Source organism: Orcinus orca, chromosome 10, assembly GCF_937001465.1.
Source record: "Orcinus orca chromosome 10, mOrcOrc1.1, whole genome shotgun sequence".
Taxonomy (NCBI): domain Eukaryota; kingdom Metazoa; phylum Chordata; class Mammalia; order Artiodactyla; family Delphinidae; genus Orcinus; species Orcinus orca.
Window position 1 is genome coordinate 69162445 of NC_064568.1, and position 25315 is coordinate 69187759.

At 42.9% G+C, this 25315-nt stretch overlaps 1 protein-coding gene across 3 annotated transcripts in view; it reads left to right on the top strand.

Annotated features, from left to right (window-relative positions):
• The window catches only part of RNF8 (ring finger protein 8), a 37581-nt gene extending 13762 nt beyond the window's left edge, over nt 1–23819 (top strand). The window contains exons 3-9 of one of the 3 annotated variants that reach the window (XR_004482228.2): nt 3206–3946; nt 7096–7158; nt 11983–12072; nt 14132–14239; nt 16452–16656; nt 22138–22403; nt 22662–23819. Coding sequence is in view for 2 of the 3 variants with exons in the window: in XM_004267655.3 (XP_004267703.2) it covers nt 3206–3946; nt 7096–7158; nt 11983–12072; nt 14132–14239; nt 16452–16656; nt 22138–22154 (1224 nt within the window). In the remaining variant the exon portion in view is untranslated. Of the gene's footprint in view, nt 1–3205; nt 3947–7095; nt 7159–11982; nt 12073–14131; nt 14240–16451; nt 16657–22137; nt 22614–22661 lie in introns of those variants that run through there. The other 2 variants (XM_004267655.3, XM_012532255.3) reach the window with 2 other exon arrangements.
• The last annotated feature ends 1496 nt before the right edge of the window (nt 23820–25315 follow it).

Consider the following 25315-nt stretch of genomic DNA (forward strand, 5'->3'; position numbering starts at 1 on the left):
TCCGTTTTTCTTTCTCAAGATTGCGTATTCGGGGTTTTTTGTGTTTCTATACGAATTGTAAAATTTTTTGTTCTGATTCTGTGAAGAATGCCATTGGTAGTTTGATAGGGATTGAATCTGTAGATTGCTTTGGATAGTATAGTCATTTTCACAGTATTGATTCTTCCAATCCAAGAACATGGTATATTTCTCCATCTGTTTATGTCATCTTTGATTTCTTTCATCAGTGTTTTACAGTTTTCTGAATACAAGTCTTTCACCTCCTTAGGCAGGTTTACTCCTAAGTATTTCATTCTTTTTGTTGCAATGGTAAATGGGAGTGTTTCCTTAATTTCTGTTTCTGATTTTTTGTTGTCAGTATATAGGAATGCCAGAGATTTCTGTGCATTAATTTTGTATCCTGCAACCTTACCAAATTCATTGATTAGTTCTAGTAGTTTTCTGGTGGCAACTTTAGGATTTTCTATGCATAGTATCATGTCATCAGCAAACAGTGACAGTTTTACTTCTTCTTTTCCAATTTGTATTCCTTTTCTTTTTCTTCTCTGATTGCTGTGCCTAGGACTTCCAACACTATGTTGAATAAGAATGGCGAGAGCGGACATCCTTGTCTTATTCATGATCTTAGTGGAAATGCTTTCAGTTTTTCACCTTTGAGTATGATGCTTGCTGTGGGTTTGTCATATATGGTCTCTATTATGTTGAGGTAGGTTCCCTCTGTGCCTATTTTCTGGAGAGTTTTTATCATAAATGGGTGTTGAATTTTGTCAAAAGCTTTTTCTGCATCTATTGAGATGATCATATCGTTTTTATTCCTTAATTTGTTATTGTGGTATATCACATTGATTGATTTGCGTATATTGAAGAATCCTTGCATCCTGGGATAAATTCCACTTGATCGTGGTGTATGATCCTTTTAATGTGCTGTTGGATTCTGTTTGCTAGTAGTTTGTTCAGGATTTTTGCAACTATGTTCATCAGTGATATTAGTCTATAATTTACTTTTTTTGTGATATCTTTTTCTGGTTTTGGTATCAGGGTGATGGTGGCTTCATAGAATGAATTTGGGAGTGTTTCTCCCTCTGCAATTTTTTGGAAGAGTTTGAGAATGATCTGTGTTAGCTCTTCTCTAAATGTTTGATAGAATTCACCTGTGAAGCCATCTGGTCCTGGACTTTTGTTTGTTGGAAGATTTTTAATTACGGCTTCAATTTTGTTACTTGTGATAGGTCTGTTTATATTTTCTAATTCTTCCTGGTTCAGTCTTGGAAAATTGTACCTTTCCAAGAATTTGTCCATTTCTTTGTGGTTGTCCTTTTTTTTTTTTTTTTTTTTGCAGTATGCAGGCCTCTCACTGTTGTGGCCTCTCCCATTGCGGAGCACAGGCTCCGGACGCACAGGCTCAGCGGCCATGGCTCACGGGCCCAGCCGCTCCGCGGCATGTGGGACCCTCCCAGACCGGGGCACGAACCCGTGTCCCCTGCATCGGCAGGCAGACTCCCAACCACTGTGCCACCAGGGAAGCCCTTCCCTTGCTGCTTTTAATACTTTTTCTTTGAATTTAATTTTTGTTAGTTTGGTTAATATGTGTCTTGGTGTGTTTTTCCTAGGGTTTATCCTGTATGGGACTCTCTGTGCTTCCTGGACTTGGGTGACTATTTCCTTTCCCATGTTAGGGCAGTTTTAAACTATAATCTCTTCAAATATTTTCTCAGACTCTTTTCTCTTCTTCTTCTGGGACCCCTATAATTCGAATGTTGGTGCATTCAGTGTTGTCCCATAAGTCTCTGAGATTGTCTTCAATTCTTTTCATCCGTTTTTCTTTATTCTGCTCCTCAGCAGTTATTTCCACTATTTTGTCTTCCACCTCACTTATTCGTTCTTCTGCCTCAGTTATTCTGTTATTGATTCCTTCTAGTTTATTTTTCATTTCAGTTATTGTGTTGTTCATCTCTGTTTGTTTGTTCTTTAGTTCTTCTAGATCTTTGTTAAACATTTCTTATATTTTCTCAATCTGTGCCTCCATTCTATTTCCAAGATTCTGGATCATCTTTACTGTCATTACTTTGAATTCTTTTTCAGGTAGATTGCCTATTTCCTCTTCATTTACTTGGTCTTGTAGGTTTTTACCTTGCTCCTTCACCTGTGACGTATTTTTTTGCCATCTCTCTTTTTTCTTTTTTATGATTGGGATTGTGTTCCTGTCTTACTGGTTGTTTGGCCTGAGGTTTCCAACACTGGAGTTTGTAGGCTATTGGGCAGAGCTGGGTCTTGGTGCTAAGATGATGAACTCCGTGAGACCTCACTCTGATGAATATTCCCTGGGGTCTGAGGTTCTCTGTTAGTCCAGTAGTTTGGACTCGGAGCTCCCACCGCAGGAGCTTCAGCCCAACCCTGAGCTTGTGAACCAAGATCCCGCAAGCCATGTGGGGTAAAAAAAAAAATAACAGTAACAGAGTAAAAAATAAAATTAGACTAGGAAATGAACAGATATGTTAGAAAGAATATAAAAATAAAAATATAGATGAATCAACAACTGGAAGGTACATCACAATAGGAAAAAAGAGGAAGAGGGAAAAGAAAAGAAAAAAAGGGCGGGGTGGGGGGAAGGCCTTGGCTATGGAAGGTGGGGCCTAATCAAGGGTGAGGTTTGGGTGGTGGGTGGAGCCAATGCGCAGGACCCACAGGGCTGGAAAAGGCCCTGGGGGCTGTGGGGGGTGGGGCTTAGGCTCAAGGAACAGAAGGGGCCCAGGCGTGCCCCCCACCCCCGGTCTCAGAGGGCAGGGGACCTCACTTGGGAGCCCAGCAGGCTTCCTGGGCTCAAGTGGGTGGGGCAGTCATGCTCCCCATCTCTCTCGCTCCTTCTGGAGGGCCCCTCCCGCCTGCCTCTCCTGATCTCCCTGGCCTCAGGGGTGCCAATCCTATCTGGCCTCCACTTCTCCTCCCCCCTCAGTCCCCCTATGTCCTACTGGTTCACTTTGGGGTTCTTCCCATCTCCTTGGGCATCAGAGTCCCCCACCAGTGGTGGCAGGCACCCTAGTTGTGGGGAGACACTAATTCCGTGTCTTCCCACACCGCCATCTTGACTCTGCCTCCAAGGATTTTCTTTCTGAAAAGACAGAAGGTTTTGCAGCAGCAGGAGGGAAATTCCATTAAGAGGAGAGAAATCATGAAACTTATTTTGTCTTTCTTTCCCTTTCCCCAGAGTCTGAATGGTGTTTGGCTGAACAGAGAACGTCTAGAACCTTTAAAGGTCTATTCTATCCATAATGGAGATCACATCCAGCTTGGGGTGCCTCTGGAAAATAAGGAGAATGCAGAGTATGAATATGAAGTTACTGAAGAAGACTGGGAGAGGATTTATCCTTGTCTTTCCCCAAAAAGTGACCAGATGATGGAAAAAAATAAGGGCTTGAGAGCTAAAAGGAAATTTAGTTTGAATGAATTAGAGGGTTCTGGAGCTGAAGGCCCCTCAAATTTGAAATCCAAAATAAGTAAAGTGTCTTGTGAACCTGGTCAGCCAGTGAAGTCACATGGGAAAGGTGAAGTGGCTAGTCAACCCTCTGAATATTTGGATCCTAAGTTGACTTCTCTTCAGCTAAGTGGGAAGACCACAGGGGCTCATGTTGACCCAGGCCCTGCAAAAGTTGTAGAGCTTCATTATAAGAAGCAGAAAGCCTCAAATCCTTCAGCATCTCAGAGCCGCTTAGAGCTGTTTAAGGTAACGATGTCCAGGATTCTAAAGCTGAAAACACAGTTGCAGGAAAAGCAGGTAGCTGTTCTGAATGTGAAAAAGCAGACCCAAAAAGGGAACTCAAAGAAAATTGTGAAAATGGAGCAGGAACTGCAGGATTTACAGTCCCAGCTGTGTGAAGAGCAGGCCCAACAGCAGGCCAGAGTGGAGCAGCTGGAGAAGACTTTCCAGGAAGAGCAGCAGCATCTCCAGGTACCACACAGGAGGGAAGGCCCTTGGGATGGGCAGGCCCTTCGTGAGCCTCTGGCCAGAACTCTCTGTTTCTGGATCAGGGACCAAGTGCTGAGTGCCAGGGACAGGAGATGTAATGGGAACAGAAAACTTTGAGGTTCAGCATGATGATCAGATCAAGAGCCAGAGTTGGGATGTCAAGATGGGGAAAGGTGACTGGCAGAACCAGCCAAGATATAACAGGATGCAAAGGTGAGGCATCTCAGAACTGAGGTAAATTCAGAGAGAGGTTGGATGAAGGTGAAGATGCCCCCAAATTACAGCACACCCCAATTAACGCAATAGTTGTCTTCATGAGTAATCTTTCTCTGTTCTGAGGTCAAAGCCAAATTTCTGTACCCAAGGCAGGTGTAGGTCACCTGATTACTCTGCCCTTGATTTACCTGGCAACTTGTTAGCTCTGTAGCTAACCTAGGAAGTGGGAGGCTAGAAAGGCAGAAAATGTTTGTGTCTGACCTGAGTAGCCAGCATGGGAGGGGACAGGTACATCATGACTCAGTTGTTGGGTTGAGTGATAAGCCACCTCCCACAGGGCCTTTAGTAGATAAAATAATGACTGTCTTAGCTGTGTCAAGGTGAGGGCAAATGTGTCTGCATCCCCAAGTCATTTGGGATTAGATGACAAGCACTTGCACAAAGCTTCTAGGCTATGGCTGATCCTGGTTCTGCTCAAAATGTCAGTTCCCATCTGGCAAGAGCCACATGTTTTACTCTCACCTACTTGCTCAGGTAATACTGAATGTCAAGAATTCCCCATTGTTGACTTAGAACTAAGAGGGGCCAATCAGGATTGAAGTGAATAAGCTTTTCTCTTTCATGTACTTTACTCAGGGTAAGAAACAACCAGTTGTGTTGGCTTATTTCTGAACAATTTGTAGATTTCATTCTAATCTCAGCTATCCCCCATAAACTGCTGGTCTTAGCCAAGGCCATGGATTAAATAGGTCTTTCTAAGGGTATACACTGCTTGCTTATGTGTACCTTTTTGCTGCCCTTTTCCAGCCTGGACTAATTCTTGAAATTAATAGATGGAGGTTTATCTTCACATATTTAGTATATGACACCTTCACCAGAGTAGAGCTCTCTTTAAAGGCTTATGTGCTCAGGAACAAGAGTTACTGTTAATATTTGTGGCTCCTTTCAGCATGCTTCAAGATATAGCTGTGAAATCTTTTTCCTTATCAAAATGGTAAAGAAAGGCAAAAAGGACTGGTTTAGAGAATTTCTCCAGGAATGAGAGGGCCATATATAAATCGCTCCTAGTGACGTATATCTAGTCCTTTGTTTATTAGTTGCATTCCCCTCTCCCACCAAGCCCTAAGAATTTATCCTACCCCTACTGCTTGCTCAGAAACTCATTTAACCCTTGCTACTTCACACAGAATTTTTTTTTTTTTTGGCTGCGCTGTGTGGCTTGTGGGATTTTATTTCGCCAACCAGGGATTAAACCCGGGCCCTCAACATTGAGCGTATGGAGTCCTAACAACTGGACTGCCAGGGAATTCCCACAGACTTTTTTTTTTTTTTTTTTTGCAATATAAGGAATTTATTTAAACAACATTAGTTGCTGGGGGACTGGGAAAACAAGGCTGGAAACTACACAGTCAGGAATGAGACAGACCTAGTCCAAGGAAGATGCTATGCTGTTGTCACTGGGCACAAACATCTCACCTGCAGGGCCAGCAGTGCTAATGCTGGGGTCTCAACACAAGCCTGGAATCACTTCTGCTGCTCCTCTGGAAATTAAATGTTATTGTATGATACTTCCACCACTACCCCATGGGGTGGAATCTTGCACTCCCTGTAACCTCAAGTAACCAGTTTCTGAGGGTGTCTGGTTGTTCCAGGATAGCACTTTGGGTTCAGAGGACATCATGAAAGCAAGGATGTAGCATTTTCAACTACTATAATGGAAGGAGGACCCTGTATGTTACCGAATTCTCCACGTCATTCTTTTTTTTTTTAGTTATCTATTTTAGACATATTAGCCACACAGATTTTTTTTTTTGAGTACCCACATTACCTGGCACTATACTTGAGTTTGGGTAGTTATAAAGATACTTAATAAATGGTTTTTGCCATTAAGGAATATATCTGGTTGAGGAGACAAAGATGTATTATACACACAAAATAATCAGAATAGTTTCAAGTCAATATATTTAAATTAGAGAACCATTTCCAGTTGGCATATTAAATGGGTAGGTAATTCTTTCTTTTTAAATATTTTATTTATTTATTTATTTTGGCTGTGCCAGGTCTTTGTTGCGGCACATGGGATCTTTTAGTTGCAGCGTGTGGGCTTCTTAGTTGTGGCATATGGACTTCTTAGTTGCAGCATGCAGACTCTTAGTTGTGGCATGCAGACTTCTTAGTTGTGGCATGCAGACTTCTTAGTTGCAGCATGCGGACTTCTTAGTTGTGGCATGCATGTGGGATCTAGTTCCCCAACCAGGGATCGAGCCTGGACCCCCTGCCTTGGGAGTGCAGAGTCTTACATGGGAAGTCCCGGGTAGGTAATTCTTAAGGAGGGAAGGGCCCAGAGGTTCTTCTGGAAGATGCTGGATGTAGGGGAGTGATGATGTAGGAGGCATCTACATTCAAGGGGGCGGATGGAGGAGACATAGCATAAGCTCAGGCAAGGCAGGAGGAGGAGCAGTTTATGGGCTAGAAGTGGTAAAGACTCAGAGTGAGAGACAGAGTGGCCAGAATTGAGGAAAGAAACATGGTGGAGCTTGTGAGTGCCAGCTCAGGGGATTGTGTTTCAGTTTAGATACTTGGTGACTCAGAAGCTCTCAGTTTACATCCTTTTGGGAGTCACAGCATTAGCCAGTGAAGGGGACTTGGAGTATTAATCCAGAGTTTCTCCAGAACACCCTGAGTGGTGGCTTGAAGGTGACAGCCCTGAGGTGTGCAGTATTTGAGCAGTTTAATTCTGCTTAAGTCCCTTACTGCCAACAGCTTGAAGTAAAATGGGAGATTTTCCACCCACTCCCTGCCCCCTGTCGTTTCCAGATGCTCACGCTAGCAGGTCTGCTCTGCTTGTTACTGGATTTTGTCCCTTTTTCCCCCTTCCTGCAGGGTAACCTTACATTTTGTTTTTGGCTTTGCAGCGTTTGGAGAAAGAACAAGGAGAAGAGGACCTGAAGCAACAGCTGGCCCAGACTCTGCAGGAGGTAAATCTCTTGCCATTGTCCTGAGCTTATAGTGGGTGGTGGAGTGGGGGGCAACCAGGCTTCTTGTGGCCACCGGCTGCCTCTGCTGCTTAGTGCACACCTCTGTGGCATCTCCAGTCTGTAGACAGAGCAGGTGGCAGCTGCTCATGCCATCAGGTCGGAGACTTGGAGCCTCACAGACATGCCAGACCTCAGCATGAAAGCCTACATCTTCATTTGAGCACGAGTTGCTTTGGTGAAGATGAAATGAGCCTGTAGCAATTAGGAGGCTCTCTAGGAGAGTGGCTGCGCTTCCAGAAAGGTGAGAGCAGCAGAGGGAAATTGAGAGCTGTGACTTGGCCACCAGGGCCTGCAAGGGCCTCCATTACCTCACCATTCCTGAGCTGAAGCCATCCTGAAACCATCTGAGAATGTTCCAATTAAGCATTTTAGGTTAGGTTGAGAATGTGCAGTTTAACCTTCAGCAAAACGTATCAATTTACTGAAGGGGGCAAGGCTCACAGGAATAAAATTATCCTAAAAGATTGCCTGTAATTTATTTAGTTTAACTTGACTACCTCTCTCTTCTGTTTATTTTTTTATGAGTTCTTTTGCATCTTTAAAACCTGCTTTGTCTTCTTTATGTGTAATGATTAGTAGTTTGTTATAAGTCAGGAGGTAAGTGTTTGCATCTCCTTGAGAAAAATGAGTAATCGCATTAGAATTTGTTCAGGAGAATTTATCATTCGGTTCTTTTATTGCTTACCTACCTCCCAACCTTTTTACAGTGCTAACAATCACATATTACTTCATGCTTGGGAGGGTGCCTACCTTGGGTGCACAAACAGCCTTGGAAAGCATTAGGTGAAAAATTCAGTCTTTTTAGAATTTTATTTTCTAAGCTTGTGTATTTTCTAGGGTGGGGGGGTAGGCATGTTTCCCATTTAGAGGATTATTAAATTAATATTCAGATAATGTTTTGAAATTGACTGGAAAAGAGTAAGGTTCTGCTCTTGGAAATCCCTGAGGAATCATTAAGCACCCTGCACCCACAACACCTCACCCTCTACTGAGACAGACTGGAAAACACACTATCATTTAGCATGATGCATTTGGCCAGTCTCCATTCATTAACCTAAAATAGGATACTTTTAGGTCATGGTTCTATAACAGCATGCCTGGGGGACCTACCACTCTCAAATGAAACATGGTTATTGTTCGGTCCACCTGGTGGTCCTTCTGAAGCTGTTCTTTTTCATTTTCCAGGCCTATAATTATAATAACTTACATTTACATAGAGCTTTAAAAACTTTTCTGAGTGCTCTCATATATGTTATTTTTTTTCTTATTAACCCCAACGTAGGGGGGGCACCTATTTTCCCATTTTATAAATGAGAAAATTAAGGCACATGCATCTAATTAGTGGCCAAGATGAATACTCAGGACTTCTGACATAACTGCTTTTTTTCTGCAGACCTCACATTTTATTGTTTTTTTATTTTTTAAAATTAGTTTATCTTTGGCTGCATTGGGTCTTTGTTGCTGTGCGTGGGCTTTCTCTAGTTTCGGTAAGCAGGGGTTACTCTTAATGCGGTGCGCGGGCTTCTCATTGCGGTGGCTTCTCTTGTGGAGCACGGGCTCTAGGCGCGCAGGCTTCAGTAGTTGTGGCACGCAGGCTCAGTAGTTGTGGCGCACAGGCTTAGTTGCTCCACAGCATGTGCGATCTTCCCGGACCAGGGCTCAAACCTGTGTTCCCTGCATTGGCAGGTGGATTCTTAACCACTGCACCACCAGGGAAGCCCCCAGACCACACATTTTAAAATGTGTGTCTTGAATAATATCTTTTCAGAAACACCACCTTCGGCACCTGCCAAGAGGAAGGCGGGGGAGAGCTGGGCTCCAAAAATGTCGCCATGGCGGTGGTGGAGATGTATAGGAGTTATCACAGGTGAATGTAGGTTGGGACCCTTCAAGTCCTAGTGGGTCGGAGGGCAGTGGCCCTTGGTAAATTGTTTTTTGAGGAGGGGAAGACAAGTCTGTTTCCTCGAACAGGACCTGAACAGCCTCTTCAGGTCTGCAGCCAGGGATACCAGCTCAGAGACGAGGAGACTCTACCCAGCCCAGAAAGATCTAGCTCGCCCGGGTTAGAAACCTAGTCTTTCATTAGTTCAAGAACTTAGTGAGCAGCTCACTTTGCCAGGCGTTGGTAGGGGGTGAGGACAGTCAAAGACAATTAAATTAGGTGTTTCCTGGCTTTAAGTTCAGCCACTATCATGGGGATTTACTATTTCCCCCTACTGTACGAGGAGATAATTTTAAAAAAAGGAAGAAGAAAGCAAGCGGCAGAAACTTGGGAAGTCAGACTTGAGTTGAAAATCCTGTTGCTTGCACTTGCCTTTTTCTGTGTCTGTTTATCTGTAAAATGAACGTACCTACAAATGGTAAACTGTGTGTAGCAGTTAACTTTTGGCCAGGCACTGTGCTAAATGCTCTATGTATAGTCTTTTCAAATCCTTAACAACAGCCCTGTGAGGTAACTGCTGTTGTTTTCCCCATTTTACTGATGATGAAATAATAATTGCATCAAACTCAAGAGTTTTTGTGAGAATTACACAATGTATGTAAGCCACTTTGCACAATGCCTGGCACATTAAATATTTTTGTTATGACTGTGTCTCCTAAAAGAAGCCAGAAATAGGTACTAGCCTAGAAAGGCTGCTGAGTTATAGACAGTGTAATAATTTATTACCTTCTATGTAGGTGCGCAGAAAATGGTTAAATTCTTATTCCAAAGTATTTCCTTATAAGCAAACAATGAGCATAAAAGGACTCCTGTGCAAAAGAAAATGTTTCTTCAAGTTTTAACTCTTCTAGCCAACATTTTAAACACAGCTATAAAAGGGTAAAAAAGCACAAACACAGTTTTAGAAACTACCCGTACTTATATAGCACTTTGCATTTTACAACGCACTCATCACAAATGCCATTTTGATGTTTGCATCTTATAAGTAACTATACTTTAACTGCAAGTAGTTAAGTGACTTGGTTAAGTGACTAGACTTTGTAAGTTACTGGGATTCTAAGTCCATTTCTGTTTTCAGAATGTCCGTTATATAGTGTGATTCTGGACATGTAGAAGGTGAATTGGAGTCAGCTGAGTTATCAGCAAAGCACACTTTCAGCTGCAAAGTGTAAATTAGCTAACTGACTTGGGGGATTTTCTTTCTTTTTTTTTTTTATATATGTTGGTTCATTGGTTTGTTTATTTATTTATTTTTGGCTTGCTGGGTCTTCGTTTCTGTGCGAGGGCTTTCTCCAGTTGCGGCAAGCAGGGGCCACTCTTCATCGCGGTGCGCGGGCCTCTCACTGTACTGGCGTCTCTTGTTGCGGGGCACAGGCTCCAGACGCGCAGGCTCAGTAGTTGTGGCTCATGGGCCTAGTTGCTCCACGGCATGTGGGATCTTCCCAGACCAGGGCTTGAACCCGTGTCCCCTGCGTCGGCCGGCGGATTCTCAACCACTGTGTCACCAGGGAAGCCCTGTTTTTCTTATGTATATGAAATGTGGAGGTAGGCAGTTTCTGGTATTGGTTCAGCTACCAAGAGTTGCTTTACCATTTTCTCTCTTTCTCCATGTGTATATTTCTTTATGAATTATTTAAAAGTAATGGCATATATTATGTCCCTTTACCCCAAAGTACTTAAGTATTTAAAAGTAATTGCATGTTTTATGTCCCTTTACCCTAAAGTACTTCAGTATTTGTTTCCTCAAAACAAGGGCATTCTCTTACATCATCCTAGCACTGTTATTAAATTCAGCAGATTTAACATAGATACAATATTATTATTTATTCTTTTTGGCCATGCCACATGGCTTGTGGGATCTGGGATCTTAGTTCCCCCACCAGGGATCGAACCAGTGCCCCCTGCAGTGGAAGCACAGAACCCTAAGAACTGGACCACCAGGGAATTCCCAACCCATGGACTTTTAAGTCAGCAGGTCTTCCTCAGTTTAGTTATGGGCAGAAAGAGTCCACCATTTGAAAATATAGTTCTCATTAAAACAGAAAAAAAAAGAAAAACACCAAATAAAAGAATTAAAATAATAGAAAAGAAAGATCACCTTCTTTAAAAAAGGATTTGAAATGAGATTTAAAATATAAGCTATACTTAAGTATGAGGGAGCTCAGAAATTATGTTTCATAGAAATGGAACCTCTTGACATTTGATGTAGGCAGTTAGTCACAATGAATGAGCTGCTAGCTCTTGGGCATGCCAGCTTCCAGAAGACACAGCCAGAGTTCAGGCAGCATTACCTTATGAGCATGTAGTATGTGATTTATAGAATAAATAGTTAAAAGTCTTTTTCATTTCAAAGAAAATGATTATCTAGTTTTCCTGAATCCATATTTCCCTGATTATTTTTTAAAAGCTGCTCCCAGTGCTGGGTAACCTTAGAGTTACTTACTAGTTCTTGAGCATTTGTTCTCAGGATCAGTTGTGTGGCTTTGTAAAAAATGTACATCCCTGGGCCCCAAGCGAAACCCACAGAATCAGACTCTCTGGAAGGCAGTGTAAATTCTTCAGTTGATTTGGATGGCCACAGAAGTTGGGTTATTTCCAGAGGGATTAATAGATTTGATGGCATCCCTCCCTATCTGCCCCTTTCCCTGAAAAAAGCAGTATGTAAGTGGGATGTCCTGACGGAACAAAAACATTATTTTGAAATTGCCAATCCATTGATCTCTTGAACCAAAGCTGCTGACAGAGGGAGAGACAGGCATGGTGGCTGAAAGGAACAATGCAGTGTAACGCATCTTGAGTATGTATCTGCTATGTTTCTGCAGCATCGGGCTCTGATGGAAGAGCTAAATCGCAGCAAGAAGGACTTTGAAGCAATCATTCAAGCCAAGAACAAAGAATTGGAGCAGACCAAGGTACTGGAAAGAAGGTGAAGGTTTAGAATTTGGTTAGCACATGCAACTCAGCATTTTCCACAGTGCAAAGGTTGGTATGGTGAATGAAGGGAGAGGTTATGGCTGTTTCCTTCCTCAAGGGAAATAATCTGTAAAATTAGTTAGGGCTGTAGAAGGTTCTGCCTGTAAGACAACATCTATTTCCTTCCTTTATCCAGAAGCAAAATGCTGGGAATAAGACACATCCTGGAGTCTAGTCCACTGTCTGTGGTAAATGCTCCTTCAGAGTGTTTCACTCACATAGGCTAAGGGGTGGTGTAGTCAAAATAAAAAATAGTTCATCTTGATGCATTTATGTAGTTATTCCCCATATCGAATCAGTGGAACTCTTAAATTAGGGGTTGTAAACTCAAGTGCCCACTGGGGTCAGACCGATAATAGGAGTAAAGTGGCCTGGGTGTAAGAACATAGTGGGGAGCTGTGAGGCAGAGGTGCACCCTCACCCCCACCCCCAGAGGCAGCTCTTCTCTGATGCAGCCAGTCATTGCCATCCAGATATGCAAGCCCAGTGTTGTCCGATCTGAGTTTTCCATGGAAGATGGAAATCCAAATGTTTATGTAAAGTATCCCAGTTTTCAAGTATTGGCAACAGTTCAGTGTTTTTTGATACCATGAATGCCAGACTAAGTAAGTCTGCAGGCTGGATCCAGTCCACAGGCCACCAGTTTGCATCCTCTGACCTGAAACTTATGCCTGAGTCTGACTGCATCTCTCAGCCCACCCCTCCTCATGTACATATCTGGAGCAGAATACAGAAAAGGAGGAGACTTGCTTGTTTGTTTGATATCCTTATCCTCTGTTTAAATCACATAGTTCCTTCTTCCCCAGCCTCCAAGAAACCACCACATCTTTTTAAATCCAGTAATTCAAAAGTTTTCAGGGAACTTGACTCTAGTTATAACTGGGTCCAGTCCCTCTTCACTGCCCTAAGCAGTCTGACAGTCTTTGCTTTGATTAGAAGAGAAAGTAAAACATGAGAAATAAATGAACCCTAATATTTAGGGTATATCAAATATACCCTAAATGGCTTTTCCTCTCCGCCTCAGGGGCTCCTCATCCTTTCTGTTTTGGAGATGAGGTGCTAACTTAATAAATGTTGGCTTCAAGAGAGCACACCTGGGCTTCCCTGGTGGCGCAGTGGTTGAGAGTCCGCCTGCTGATGCAGGGGACGCAGGTTCGTGCCCCTGTCCGGGAAGATCCCACATGCCGCAGAGCGGCTGGGCCCGTGCGCCATGGCCGCTGAGCCTGCGCGTCCGGAGCCTGTGCTCCGCAATGGGAGAGGCCACAACAGTAAGAGGCCCGCGTACCGCCAAAAAAAAAAAAAAAAAAAAAGAGCACACCTAGATCCTCCTTAAAAAGTGTGTCTACAAGCAGTCTGACCTGTTGGGGAAAGCACAGGGAAATTGCACTGCAGGAGTGGGAAGTGACAAGCATCACAGAGTGTGGGGCCTGAAGGTACTTCAAGAGGCCATCTCTCTAGCCTCCTGCCTCTAGGGAACATAGGTATTATCCTTATTTTATAGCAGAGGCAGCTGCAAAGAATGGAATGGACCTTACACACTAATTCAAGCTTCCTACCTTTATGGACTGTTCCTCATTTCTTTCTTATCCAGTGAGTTCTTGGTTGCTTGGGATGATTTTGTATCACCTCTGAACTGCAGTTTGCTATAGGATACTTAATGCCTCATTCTGGTCTTGGGTGGTTGGTGGAGTGGGTATGCTACCTTCAGTTTTTATCATTTGGTTAATTTTTGGGAAGGAGACAGAACCTGCAATGCGAATACATACTAAAGAAGTCGAGAGAGGGAAAAAAAGGAAGATAGTGTCCTATATTAGAAAGCAGTTCTGAGAAACAGTAACCCTTGCGGAAAGAGTTTTATTCTCGTGTTACTGTGCCAGGGTGAATTTTTAATTTAGATTCCTTCTGAATCCTATTGCAGACTAATAACCCTGCTTCCTGTCCTGTTTTGCGTTCTCGTTGGTTCTCCCGAATGACAGGTGGGGTTGTGTGTTTTTGCAGGAAGAGAAGGCGAAGGTGCAAGCACAGAAGGAGGAAGTTCTTAGCCATGTGAATGACGTGCTAGAGAATGAGCTCCAGTGTATTATTTGTTCAGAATACTTCATTGAGGTAATTATGAATGGTGGCTCATGCCTTCTCACTCTCCCAGCCCTGAATGGAGCCTCGGCTACACAGACTGCTTCTGCTGTAGGGAAACATTCTGAAGAATGTTTTTCCTCCAGGAACTTACTGTAGCTGTTTGACTTCAAAGTGACTGCTAGAGATGGTCACTTCTCATTTTTTTTTGTAGTCGTCTTTACCTCCACTGTCTTTTTTCTTATTTCATTTGTTCTTGAGTATCTGTTTGGCAGAATCAGTGTTTTGGGCTGTAATAAAGCCTTTATCTCTTTGGTGTTGGGGAGAAAACACTTTGGTTTCAAAGAACCACCTGAGAGCTGCCCCACCCTCCCACAGGTCAGAATGTCCTGTGCTTTCTACTTTTCTGACAACTATGTCCTGTTGGATTTTGTGCCTAGTGTTGAACTCCTACAGGTTTTTTACCTCCCGGGAACCACTTGATTCTGGCACAGTCCAGAATTAGATGGCATTAGAAATTTGAAGTATCAGAATAAAGCTGCTCAATAAAACTATTCTTTCTTTGCTCTGAATGGGCACAGTGCTGAGAGTAGGTGTGCAGTGCAGCCTTTGAACAGGGCGGTAAATGCCATTGATGTGTGGTTGCTGGGAATTCAGTGGCCAAGTGGAACATATTTCAGGAACTCTGAGGCTCCTTATGAAAATGAAACATCTCTCCTGGGTTACCATCGGTTATCCTGTCTTTTTTTTTTTTTTTTTGCCACGCTGCGCGGCTTGTGAGATCTTATTTCCTTAACCAGGGATTGAACCTGTGCCCTCGGCAGTGAAAGCACAGAGTTCTAACCACTGGACCACCAGGGAATTCCCTGTTATCCTATCTTGTTTTTGCACAGGCTCTCCTTTTTTTTTTTTCTTTTTATGGCCACACTGTGTAGCATGTGGGATCTTAGTTCCCCAGCTAGGGATGGAACCCACACCCCCTGCATTGGAAGCGTGGAGTCTTAACCACTGGACTGCCAGGGAAGTCCTGCACAGTCCTCTTTTATTTTCACACATTCTACTATCTGTGTCCAGTTCATCTTACACTACAGGTGTTAAACTCAATTTGTTAAATGACAGTGCTTTTCAGACTCCTTTAAAAAGAAAATGCATACACACACTGCTTCCTTTTTTCTGGTGGACTTTAGGGAGATTGGGTCTATTAGCCTCCTGAAAAATCTCTCCTGGGTAGACCTGTTTCTTTTGCTCTGGATCTACTTTGACTTAGGGTCATAATTTCCCCCATAGTTTCTAGTCATTTGATTCCCTACTTTGGAGAAACTCAGTTCGTGCTCTTTTGACGTGGCTTACAGACCCTAATAGAAGAAGACAAGGAAAGGGTGGTTGGAATGGGTGATGAGTTAGCCAACCCAGAGCATCTGTACGACATGTAAGAGACAAATAACTTGACTTTGTTTGGTTTACAGCATGTGCCTGACCTTTTCTGTGGGTCATCTCTTAAAATCAGTGTTGGGAAGAGGTTTCATTTTAATCAGACAGGTTTTTAGTCCCGTTCATGAGAATTTATCTCATTCGTTATCGAGAAGGTCTCCTAGTTGGCTTTCTGGTCTCAACTTGGCATTTGAAAAATACATGATTTCTGTGTTATTTTCCACTGCTATCCTAAAAACAGGAAGGAAGACTTTTGAGCCTCATGAAAGTTGTATCTTAGGAGATGTACATAAACAAGAGTAATGAGGAGAATGGTTTATGTTTTGGGGAGTGAAAAGTGTCCTGGCAGAAAGCTGGCCATTGGAGTTACTCATAGGAGCCCCTCACATACAGGCTTCCTTCTGCTTTCTCTCTTCTCACAGGCTTGCTTACTTACTTAAGGCACTATCAGTTGAACCCACTACATTTTTTCCCAGCCTAAGTTCTCTTTTACATATACTTTTTTAGCTGCTTTTGAGTAAAGATGATGCCTCCTACCATTCTGTATACTGAGTATTCACTGTGTGTTCCCCTTCATATATTAAAATTGAGGTGCTAATTCACCATTAGGACATAAATTTGTTTTCGTGAGAGAATTAGTGATGTATTTATACCAAACATTCACATGCTTACTAGTCCTACTTACGTCCAGTGACATTTGTTTGCAGGGTAGCTAACCCATGTTGGCAGTGTGATGAGTTGGTTCTGAGATCGCAACCGCCCTGGGGAAGTAAGCATCACAGTTCTGATCTGTATGTTCACATTCCCATTATAGGCTGTCACCTTGAACTGTGCACATAGTTTCTGCTCCTACTGTATCAGTGAGTGGATGAAGCGGAAGATAGAATGCCCCATTTGTCGGAAGGACATCAAGTCGAAAACCCACTCCCTGGTTCTAGACAATTGCATTAATAAGATGGTAGATAATCTGAGCTCGGAAGTGAAAGAACGACGAATTGTCCTCATCAGGGAACGAAAAGGTGAGTGGGTATGAACAAGAGGTAAGTCCCCTCAACAAAGGACTTACAAATGTAGGCAGAGTTTTTGGATAGGGAAGAGTAAGATAAATGATTCTTGAGCTAAGGAAGAGGTGGAAGAAATTGGGAAAAGTAAAGGGAGTTAAAGATAATGAACATGTAAGAAAGAGTTGAGGTAGAATTAACTTATTTGACCAGCAGGGAATGGGGAGGCTTAGGTGTATGTGTCTTGGTTTTGGGGATAAAAAAGGATGTGATTAGAAAAACACATGGTCACACAGCTTGCTCTGCTGGTCACTAGATGGTGCTGTTGTTCAAGACAGTTTAGTTGCTGTCCGGGTGTTGCAGAAATCTTGGGTTGGGTATACAATAAATTATAAACAGGATGTGGTACAAACAGGTTTCCCAGCCAGAGAGAGTTTAAATAAAGAGGTTAGGGAAGGGGTGGGTGAGTTTCCTCAAGGAACCATACTTCCATAGTGAATATCTGCTATTTTAAATAAGTGATCTCATCATACTTGGGGCCTGCTGTGTTGAAGGTTGCAGAGACACTCTGCTTGAGACTTGAATGTCCTGGTAGCAAAAGAATGTGTCCTGGGGCAAAGCACAAGGAAGCCAATGGATCGGAAGGATTGGTTATTGGGCAGAGATGAGAGTAAAGAGGAGCAGAGTGGATCTGATTATCATGTTCAGTCGCTTTAGAAATCTAGTACGGTACTACCCTCTGGGAAAGCTCAGAGCCAAAGTGCTGTGAGATCAATTGGTTGCACATAAAGGCCAATCAGAGGAGAAGAACCAAAAGCTCACTGCCCTTCCAGTTGCTTTCCACCACCTGGCCATCGGGAACCCATGTTCATGTGTGTCTTTGGATATTCCCTTCTCTAAGTCCAGAGAAGCTGGAGGCTTAAAAGCCACACTGCTAAGAACAGGATCTTCTGTCTATCACTCTCTTTCTCCTAGCCCTTCAACAGATGTCAGCCTCTTTGAGTAGGGCCAGAAATCTGATGCTGATTTGCAAGCAGCTATGGTATGGAATTGGCCCTCTGTTGGTCAGCCATTGTGAGGGCAGCAAGCCTGTCACAGGCCAGGTGTTGAGCCTGTTATGCCCAAGGAAGACATTCTGAGGGTGGGTGGTCCTCAGGCAGTTCTTTGAAACCAGAGTGTTTTCTACTTTTCTGACAACTATGTACTATTGGACTTTGTGCCCAATTTTGAGTCCCCATAGGTTTTTTTACCTCCCAGGAGCCACTTGAATTAGGCAGAATTCATTGCTCTTCCTCTCCACCTCCCATCACTCCATAAGCATTTATAGGAACACTACACTATGCACTGGGATAAAGAGATAAACAGGGTATTATCTCAGCTCTCATAGTCTACAGAGGAGACAGAAAAGCAAGTAGGTAATGTGACAAGTTCCATAATAGGGTGCTGGAAAATTGCAGAGGAGAGGACAGTCAATTCGGCCTGGACAGGTGGAGGTATGGGAGCAAGCTTCACAGAAGAAGTGCCATTTGAACTGAGTCCTAAAGGTTCCCTAGGGACGTAGCTTTCCAAGCAGAGGAATTAGCATAAGCACAGAGGCATGAGAAGCAGTGACCTGTTCTAGCAGTGCCGCCCTTGGTGGCCCAAACAAGACATGTCTACACAGTGCCAGAGGAGCATGAGGACAGCCAAGGCTTAGGAAGTGTCTACTGAGGTGTTGTGAATGCCTTCTGTTTTCTTTTCTCTTTCCTTTCTGAGAGGAACACTGACCTGGGAACCCAGATTTGACCGAGGTCAGCCTTTGAGCTTAAGTTTGCTGGGTCTCTGTGTGGGTGGGGACACCCATGTACTTTCTCTTTGTTTTTTGGGGGTTATTCTTGTTTTTATTTTTTTCTTTGAAGTATAATTGATTTACAGTGTTGTATTAGCTTTAGATGTACTACATAGTGACTTGGTATTTTTATGCATTATAGAATGATCACCATAATAAGTCTAGTTACCATCTTTCACCATACAAAGTGATTACAATATTATTGACTGTATTCCCTATGCTATACATTACATCCCCGTGACTTAATTTATTTTGTAAGTGGAAGTTTGTAAGTGGAAGTTAATTCACTTCCCCTGTTTCACACATTCCCCCATCCCTCTCCCTTCTGGCAACCACCATATTGTTCTTTGTATTTATGAGTCTATTTCTGTTTTGTTATGTTTGTGCATTTGTTTTGTTTTTTAGATTACAGACTTAAGTGAAATCATATGGTATTTGTCTTTCTCTGCCTGACTTATTTCACTTAGCATAATACACTCGAGGTCCATCCATGTGTTGCAAATGGGAAGGTCTCATTCTTTTTTATAGCTGAGAAATAGTCCCTTGTATATATATACCACATTTTCTTTATTCATTCATCTTTCGATGGGCACCTAAGTTGCTTCCATATCTTAGCTATTGCCAAAAATGCTGCAGTGAACATTGGGCATGGATTTATCTTTTTGAGTTAATGTTTTCATTTTCTTTGGTTAAATACCCAGAAGTGGAATTGTTGGGTTGGGTTGTGTGGTAGCTCTATTTTTAATTTTCTGAGGAACCTCCATACTGTTCTCCATAGTGGTTGTACCAGTTTACATTCTCACCAACAGTGCAGGAGGGTTCCCTTTTCTCCACACACCCATATGTACTTTCTTCACCCAGCCCACTGTCCAGGTTTTTTCTCAAAAGTCTGAGCATGGTAGATGCATGCAGCCACTGGAAAACGAAAGAAGAACCCTGTGTCCTAAATTCGTCTCTGACTCTCCTCACACAGAGTTAATACCACAGAGTAGATAATATCAGACCCCTCTTTTCTCTGCAGAGGCTAAATCTGGTGTCTTGCTGCCTTTTTAGTAACACTAGTAAACCGAATCGGCCTCCGTGTCCCACTCACTGGCTGAGAGCAGTTCTGGCACCAGTCTCGGTTTCTGCATTTATCACAGCGAGTGCAGCTTTGAGGTTTTCTCTAGAGACAGACAGAAGGTTCTGAGGCCCGATTTAGGAAAATGTGCCAGAGCCATCAGCAGCTTCATTGGGCTGCAGTGTGGAGTTTAGAGAAAATTCTCAGTTCAAATACCAACCTTCTTTGCCAATTGAAAGCTGGTTTAATCCCCAGTGCATGGGAATTTTTAAAGGACCAAATGTAGGATCTGGGAACTAGAATTGGCAAGCCTGTAATTGTCACAGTTCTGACACTGGCAGGACCATTTTCCTCCTGGGCAGCGGTTGCTCTGATCCTGAGTTCAGAGAGAAGGACCTGCCCGTCTGTGGCAGCACAGGCCTCTGATTCCACCGAGAGCAGCCCCACTGCAGGCCTCCTTGGCTGGTTGCTGTCTTCAAGGCCCATATCCGCACGGGAGGAGTAATGCCTCATGACTGATTAGCCATAGATCCTTTGTAAAGTCTGGGAGGCCAGATTATCCAGAGGAGAGGAGGAGGAGGAGAGTGTTAGGATGCCAGATCCTGTGTTTGGAGAAAGGGTGCCCTGGAGCTGGGGCAGGTAACGAATGTTGAGTAAGTGCTTGTCGCATGAGTAATTGTGGCTTGCTGGGATATTGACGTGAGATTTTCCTGAAGAGAAGACATTTTGTGACATCCGCTATGGAGGATCTCCCTCTGGAGCTGGGGAGGTGCTGGAGCAGAGTCTTCTGTCAACTGCTCCCCCATTCCCATTTGTTCTGTTCTCATTAAGTGTTGGTTGGTTGACAAGAGTGTTAACATTCTCACTTTAAGCTTTCCCTAGCAGTTTCTTTGGGTTGTGCTCAGAAAAGAAAAAAGCAAATGATCTAGAAATAAAATCTAGTTGGTCCTTTAGAACAGTGATTTTCAGTACAGGGGCTTTTTCAAACTGTACTTCCCAGCTCCCTTGATACTATAATATTGAGCCGAGGCTACTTGTGGGAGTGTGCCTTGGCCTTCAGGGGTGCTGAGGTGGGGAGAAAGGTTTATGAACCATAGCTTTCCTGAATCTGAGACAGAGGTCCCTCCAGAGGTTGGTGGTCTCTGGGAAGATTGGCCCAGGTAAGATCACATGGCCTGTGGCTCTTGCCAGCTTCCTGTAGGCTAGGAGGAGCGTGATCCAGACACAGGACAGGAGAAACTCACAGTCTCTGAAGAGGGTATCTGCCTGCCCACCTGGAAGGCTTTCCCTGGTGTTACCCATCATCACTTGTTGAAAGACAGAGCCTTGTAAAGGACTATATGGGGAATGGCAGCAGTAACAGTGTCTGCCAAGTTGACCTCATCCATAGAGGATACTTGTTAGCAAGTACTTTTAATCTACCCAGTATTGCCTCAAGAATCGAGGGTGTCATGTGCATGAAGTCAGCATGGCTGCCTGGCATAGGACAGTGTTTAAGAGAAAGTGGCACTCAGCAAGATTGGCATGGGTTGGGGTGTCCACCTGCAAGCACTCAAGTAGTTTATAACACTGGATTCTCTAAAAATTTTGACTTAAAAATTCATGCTTTGCAAAATTACCATGGGATCAAAAATTAGACTTATTAATAGAAGCTTTTTTTCTTATTCCTCCATCACCACATCCCATTTTTGCCCCACCCTTTTTCCTTCCCGTCTCTTCTTTTGTCACTTACTGTCCTTCCTTGCCTTATCCCTTGATGTGTGTCTCCCCCCAAAACTCTTATTGTTCCCTTGTATATAAATTTAATAACACTTTAAATCTGCCTACCAAAGGATTCAAGACCTTAACCTCAAGGAAGGTCTTGAGATTGCCCTTTGTGTAAGCCAAGATCCCTACTTCTCTGGGATCAAGGAAGCACAGCTATTGGAAAACACTAGAGGCCAGTGAATAGCCCCTTGCACCCCCCCTCTCTCTGGACAGAGGAAAAACTTGCACCTCTCCCTGCCTGTTGCTGTGTATGTAATTCCTTCTTTCCTCCAACAGATATTAATTGAAGGCCAGCTTTGTGCCAGACACTCTTCTAGGTATGAAGAATAGAAGGAGAAGTGAAAATCTAATAAGTTAGATGGGATTTGTGCTATGGAGAAAAATTAAGCAAGAAAGGGGTCGGGAGTGATGAGGAGAGCATTGGCAGTTTTTGATAGAGTAATTAAGGTAGTCACTAAAGAAGGTGGTATTTGAGTAAAGCTCAGTAGGCAGTGGCCATGCTGCCATCTGGGGAAAGGGTGTCCTAGGCAGAGGGGATAGGAGGAACAGCAAGGAGGTGGTGTGGCTGGAGTGGAGTGAACGATGGGACGGGGAATAGAAAGTGAGGTCAGGAGGTTGGGCAGGGGGCACATTGTATAGGGGTTTATAGACCTTTGGAAGGACTTCGACTTTTACTCTGGCGAAGTGAGGAGTGGGCTTTGAGCAGAGTGATTTGCTCTGCCGTCTATTTTCTTGGTTCACCATGGCTGCTGTGTGGGGAAAAGACTGAGGGTGGCAGCAGGGAGGCCAGGGGAGGGAAATGCAGGCTCCTCCTTTATCTCTCTCTGTTTTTTTCTCTCCAAAGCAAAGAGACTGTCCTGAAGACCGTGCTCCAAGGACATTTGAAAAACTGCCAGGCGGTGGGAACTTGGGATGGTCTGAAGGATTCTCTATGGACAGGCGTGGGGCCACTCTGAGACAGAGCATGGGATAGAGCCACGTGGGACAGAGACTGAGTTAGGAAGTCCTCCGTCTCGACCCTCCCATGTTGGCCATCCCTGCTGCCACCATTGTCTGAAGCACCGACTGCTTCAGAGTACTTAAGAGACTCTGCTTCACTACATTGAACAGGTTATGTATTTCTGTTGTGCTTTTTAAATTTGTTTTGTTGTTGTTGTTGTTTTGGTACCTCAGAAGCACCTCTGTTGATATATGTTTTGGGCAGGTTGGGTGTATCCCTATGGCTGCCCCTGAAGGCGAAGGCAGCCTCTCTTTGAGAGGATGGCATACCTCTTCTTTGTGAAAACAATGTCATTTCCTGGAAATAAAATGTAAAACCTATCAGTTGCTCAGCTGGGCTTTGGTATATTTATCTTCCTTCCCTTCCAGCTCCCAGACAGTCTCACAAGTAAACACTGGCAGCTCATAAATTGCAACCAAGAAAGTGACTCTATCCGATGATAGACTCAAGTGCATGTCAGCCTAAGAAGCCAAGGCCAAGATCATGGCCGTAGCAGATGGGCTCTGTTAAGCCCCCAACTGGTATGTCTCCTTTTCATTCCAGAGATGAGTCACTGCTACCTGGTTTTGGGATGGAGTGAATTCCCTTCTTTCAGCTGGGGTTCTGAAGTGGTTTCCAAATCTATTTTACCCAATGTCAGCAAACATGGGCAGTGATTTTATGAGAACTTGATATGCTTTTTAAAAAAAATTAAAAGTGATTTCTCTTTTACTGCTTTCCCATTTTAAACAAAGAAAACTAGTTTGATGTTTGGGAAATAGGAGCTTAGGAAAATCTGTGGTATCCTTGGTTACCAGTGATGAGAGTGAAGGAAAACACAGGAAGTTGAAGAGTAGTTATTTAAAATGAGGAGCTCTAGTAGGAAACTGGTTGTGCTTTATGTCATTCAATGATTTGCTTCCAGATGGAAAGGTATTTTCTTCTCCCTTTTTACTGCCTACCTAGAGAACAGTTCTCTGTAGTTCTTTATTTATACCCCATGTGTTTCATAGGGATGGTAGGTTTTTCCTTTGTTGAATCCTGTGTGTATTGGGATTCTGGCGTCCCTAGTCTTCATTTTCATCTTTCTCAGTGGGATTACTGATTGAAATACTGGTGTAGTCAAGGAAGAAGTTAAGTTAAACATAGAAAATAATACTTTAAAAATAGCCATTATAACCAAATCAAAAAATTCTGGAGAAACAGAGAAAAGAAGGAAAAGATTATTACATCTTGATGTAACAGTCTCCTGTTTCCCCTATACATATGTTTTGTTTATAGGTTGCATGGGATATATAAATTTTTAGAAGAGTACAGATATACCTTTTTTTTTTTTTAAAGAAAGGAAAGGTGCTTTAATAAGAAAAGTCGGCAATCTAGGGAGATGGTGGACTCGTGTCCAGAGACCAACTCCAAAGATTCTGCTCAGCCATGACAGTTTGTTTGTTTTTGTTTTTTAATTTTTTAAATTGAAGTACAGTTGATTTACAATGTCGTTAATTTCTGTTATACAGCAAAGTGATTCAGTTATACATATATATATTCTTTTTTTTAATAAATTTTTAAAAAATAAATTTATTTATTTATTTTTGGCCGTGTTGGGTCTTGGTTGCAGTGCACGGACTTTCTCTAGTTACGGTGCGCAGGCTTCTCATTGTCATGGCTTCTCTTGTTGCGGAGCATGAGCTCTAGGTGCGCAGGCTTCAGTAGTTATGGCACGCGGGCTCAGTAGTGGCTTGCAGGCTCTAGAGCTCAGGCTCAGAAGTTGTGGCGCACGAACTTAGTTGCTCCGCAACATGTGGGATCTTCCCGGGCCAGGGCTTGAACCCGTTTCCCCTGCATTGGCAAGCAGATTCTTAAGCACTGCTCCACCAGGAGAGCCCATATATATTCTTTTTTTTAATATTCTTTTCCATTATGGTTTATCATAGGATATTGAATATAGTTCTCTGTGCTATATAGTAGGACCTTGTTGTTTATCCATTCTATATATGATAGCTAACATCTGCTAACCCCAACCTAGCACTCCATCCCTCTCCCAACCCTTTCCCCCTTGGCAACCACAACTCTGTTCTCCATGTCCGTAAGTCTGTTTCTCTTTCGTAGATAAGTTCATTTATGTCATATTTTAGATTCCACAGATAAGTGATATCATATGGTATTTGTCTTTTTCTTACTGACTTCACTTAGTATGGTAATCTCTAGTTGCATCCATGTTGCTGCAAATGGCATTATTTCATTCTTTTTTATGGCTGAATAGTATTCCACTGTATATATCTTCTTTATCCATTCATCTGTCAGTGGACATTTAGGTTGTTCCATGTCTTGGCTATTGTGAATAGTGCTGCTGTGAACATAAGGGTGCATGTATCTTTTTGAGTTAGAGTTTTGTCTGGATATATGCCCAGGAGTGGGATTGCTAGATCATATGGTAACTCTATTTTTAGTTTTCTGAGGAACCTGCATACTGTTTTCCATAGTGGCTGCACCAACTTACGTTCCCACCAACATTGTACGAGGCTTCCCTTTTCTCCACAGCCTCTCCAGCATCTGTTATTTGTAGTGTTTTTAATGACGGCCGTCTGACCAGTGTGAGGTGGTACCTCATTGTAGTTTTATTTTGCATTTCTCTAATAATTAGCAGCATTGAGCATCTTTTCACATACCTATTGGCCATTTCTATTTCTTCTTTGGAGAAATGTCTAGGTCTTCTGCCCATTTTTCGATTGGGTTTTTGTTTTGGTTGTTGTTGGATTATATGAGCTGTTTGTATATTTTGGAAATTAAGCCCTTGTCGGTTGCATCATTTGCACATATTTTCCCCCAGTCTGTTTCATTTTGTGTATGGTTTCCTTTACTGTGCAAAAGCTTGTAAGTTTGATTAGGTCCCATTTGTTTATTTTTGTTTTTATTTCTATTGTTTTGGGAGACTGACCTAAGAAAACGTTGGTACGATTTATGTCAGAGAATGTTTTGCCTATGATCTCTTCTAGGTGTTTTATGGTGTTATGTGTTAAGTCTTTAAGCCATTTTGAGTTTATTT